The 1565-nt window shown below is 57.0% G+C and overlaps 1 protein-coding gene across 1 annotated transcript in view; it reads right to left on the bottom strand.

Moving 5' to 3' along the window:
- MYH14 (myosin heavy chain 14) overlaps positions 1 to 1565 on the bottom strand; it is a 96825-nt gene that overhangs the window by 44494 nt on the left and 50766 nt on the right. Inside the window, exons 25-26 of the mRNA XM_019658163.1 lie at positions 1304 to 1433; positions 543 to 714 (exon numbers count right to left, since the gene is read on the bottom strand). Of these exons, the coding sequence (XP_019513708.1) occupies positions 543 to 714; positions 1304 to 1433 (302 nt within the window). The remainder of the gene's footprint in view (positions 1 to 542; positions 715 to 1303; positions 1434 to 1565) is intronic.

Genomic DNA, 1565 nt, shown 5'->3' with positions numbered 1-1565 from the left:
ACACACACACACACACACACACACACACACACACACACACACACACACACCATGTACCAGAGGTTCTAAGCAGCACATTTTTTCTATAATCAAGAGCATCTCAGATTGCCTGAAGCACAGGGGGTAAAAAGCATCTGAAATACCCAGCACCATATCTGGCATAGTAATTGTGAATGACTGTCATTATAATGATCATGATTCCTAAGCTGGCCAGGCCACTTATCAAATCACAGCCAATTCTGACCTGTATGGTGTTGGGAGGCTGAGTGGGGGAAAGGAGAAATTGCATTTTCTTGCCCCGATGCTGTACCCGGAACTATGCAAGTTACTAGACACCAGGGCCTTGTTTCACTTTTTCCTTAACCGGGTGGGCTTAAAACTCTTGCTAGGGCCATTGTACACAAGGGGACACTGAGGCTCGGAAGGGGAGGGTGTGGCACATGTGTGGGTGGTGAGTGGTTTGGCTGGGCTTTGCCCCAGGAGGGTCTTGCTGGCAGGCCACATGCCGGTACTGTGTACCCCAATAAGCCCACCCCCTGCACCTGGCCAGGGACGCCTGCAGCTCCTCCTCCTTGCGACCCAGCTGGGCTCGCAGCTCCTCCACCCGCTGCTGCTGCTCCACCATCTGCTCCTGCAGCTCCGAGCTCTCCCCGTCCAGTCGCCGCTTCAGCTTCTCCAGCTCCTGGCGGTTCTTCTCCTCCTTCCGTAGGCGGTCTGGAGGTGGGGGGAAGGGGCCATGTGTGAGGGCTCCACACCCACACGCCTGGCAGCTCCCACGGAGACCCACAGCCCCAGCACATGCAGGGTATAAGGCTCAGCATCTCCCTGCACGCCTCCTCCTCTTTCCAGCCTCCCCATCTCCGGGAGCACCCCAGTGTCCCCCCGACGCCAAGCCAGACCCCAGACACTGTCCTCTCCTCCTGGCCTCCAGTGACAGCCCCTGCCCCTGCTCACTGTTTCTGCCCTGTCTTCTCCTCCCTGTCTCCCCAGCCTCCTCCTGCAAGCGCTTCATTCTGCTTCTGATTCCGAGTCCATAGCAAGGGACAGAGAGACAATAAAAGTGTCTGAAAAAGTGGGTGGGGCAGTCAGAGAGAGAGAGAGAGAGACCCAAGACACCAAGGAGAGAGCAATAAAATGGGATTGAGAGAAACAGAAACTACGTCAGAGCTGGGAGGACACCCACTCTGTCCCAAGCCTTCTTTCCTGCTCCCATTTAGCGGATATGACCATTAAGGCCCCGTGGCACTGGAGGCTCCCCGAGGAGAGGCCCCCCCATGGCTCCCCACTGGGGGCAGGCACTCACCCTCCATGTCTCCAATCATGGCCTCATATTTTAGTCGGAGCTTATTGAGGCTCTTGACCTTTTCCTCCTCCTCAGCGGCCTGGGATGAGAACTCGGCCAGACGCTCCTCCAGCAGCCTCCGTTCCTGAGGGTGGTGGGAGAAGGGGGGCCGTCAGGAGCCTCACCCCCACCCGACCCTCGTCTTCGGTGTCATTCTCATTTGCCTTTCTGCTCATCTCCATCCTTCTCTGACCCTTCTCCTGCTCCCAAGCCCTTTATCCCT

This window comes from Hipposideros armiger, unplaced genomic scaffold (genome assembly GCF_001890085.2).
Source record: "Hipposideros armiger isolate ML-2016 unplaced genomic scaffold, ASM189008v1 scaffold_283, whole genome shotgun sequence".
Taxonomy (NCBI): Eukaryota; Metazoa; Chordata; class Mammalia; order Chiroptera; family Hipposideridae; genus Hipposideros; species Hipposideros armiger.
This window is presented reverse-complemented; position numbering and strand designations above follow the sequence as displayed.